General features: G+C 36.3%; 1 protein-coding gene across 1 annotated transcript; it reads left to right on the top strand.

The window, feature by feature from the left end:
• LOC104728797 lies at positions 652–1,141 on the top strand. The gene is made up of 2 exons (XM_010447728.1): positions 652–1,006; positions 1,062–1,141. Exons 1-2 carry the CDS (start codon positions 661–663, stop codon positions 1,139–1,141), a joined length of 426 nt encoding a protein of 141 aa, XP_010446030.1. The 5' UTR covers positions 652–660.

The following is a 1,578-nucleotide window of genomic DNA, read 5'->3' as shown; positions in this document are numbered from 1 at the left end:
AGAGTCGAATCTCGCTTCCCAACTCCACCAAATCGCCCAATACTCAAAACCCAAGCCATATTCTTCCGTGGGAACCTGTAGTAATCAATCCCAGCAAGAAAAACACACAAACACAGCAACAAACAAGCAAGAACAAGGAATCAAAGGCTTAGATAAGCCATGATCATGCACTCACCTCTTTGCAGGAAGATTCAGACCAATAGCAACGAATCCACCCCACCTAGCAAGCCTCTAGATCCTTCCTAGCTCCAAAACTCTCAAGAACAGCCAAGGAATATCCCAATCTCACTCTCAATCTCAAGAACACTTGTTTTCTCTCTTTTTCCTCTCACAAACGATAAACGGCGACCAAAAACAAAAGCCAAAACCCTTCTTTTCGTCGATTTCCACTTAAGTATCTCGGTTCAATGGTTTTTCTTAAACCAAACTGACCAAAATCGACAATTGAAGCAATCTGGTCGAACCAGAATTTAGTGGTGTCGACCAACACCAAGGGTGGTGTCGATCGACATCCACCCCAAAACGCAGCGTTTGGTTCGCGGGTGTTACACAAAATCTGGTGAGTTTTTAACTTTAATATCTCATTATCTCTACACAATCCAAACCCACAAAACCATGCACTTTTAAAAATTAAAATTAATAAGAAAAACCTTCTCAAAAATGAAACAACAACAAACCATAGTGGTGTTTTTCTTGTTGGCCCTAATATCAACATTGAGTTTCCGACCATCGGAAGCGCGAAATACGAACCTATGTTTCACAACAGCGATAGATAACGTGCCAGGATGTTTCTATGCGGTGAAATTAGTGGCAGATGGAGATTTCCGATGGATATCTAGAGAATGTTGCGATGCAGTGAGAACACTTCCTGATACTTGCTACTTGGAAGTCGTTTTTGGCAAATGTTCTTACTTTATCTCATTGAATATGTCTCACTGGATGTTTCTTGGTCCTTTACTTCGTTTAACGTCTCAGGTTCATCTGGTTAATTTCTTCGGTCTGAAAGGTTATAATAATCATCTGGTTTTGACAATATCTTTCAATTTTAATCCAAAAAGTAGCCAACAATATAAAGCTAAGTATAGCTATCCACAGTACCTTGTGTCGGCTTAGCACATCTGCTGGTGGTGCTCGGTCATAGGTCAAAAAAAAAAAAATTACATAATTAATTATTGGCTAGATGAAGAGAATGAAACAAGTAAAAACATTAACCTGATCACGGCTTCTTCTACTAAAATGATAGCGGTTGGGAAGTAGTCAAATAAGTTGTTCTATATATATCTCCATAAGTATAAACAATTAAAATGATTATTTAGAGAAAGACGTGATACTACATTTCAAGAGTAAACTACGCATTTTCAAAAAAGAAAAAAACAAGAGCTCCATCTTACAAATCCGTGTAACTTTCTTTTATTTCCTAAGGAAAAAACATAGAAATTAACATCGCAATTATGTGTTCGTTTTTTTCTCTATATATATATTCAAGTATTCACATTTTAAAACTCATACTTTAATAATACACTCAAAAAAAGAAAAGAAAAAAATCATTCTTAAAAAAAATGTATAACATTGAGTTTT

The sequence above is a fragment of the Camelina sativa genome, chromosome 11 (assembly GCF_000633955.1).
Source record: "Camelina sativa cultivar DH55 chromosome 11, Cs, whole genome shotgun sequence".
Classification (NCBI taxonomy): Eukaryota; Viridiplantae; Streptophyta; class Magnoliopsida; order Brassicales; family Brassicaceae; genus Camelina; species Camelina sativa.
This window is presented reverse-complemented; position numbering and strand designations above follow the sequence as displayed.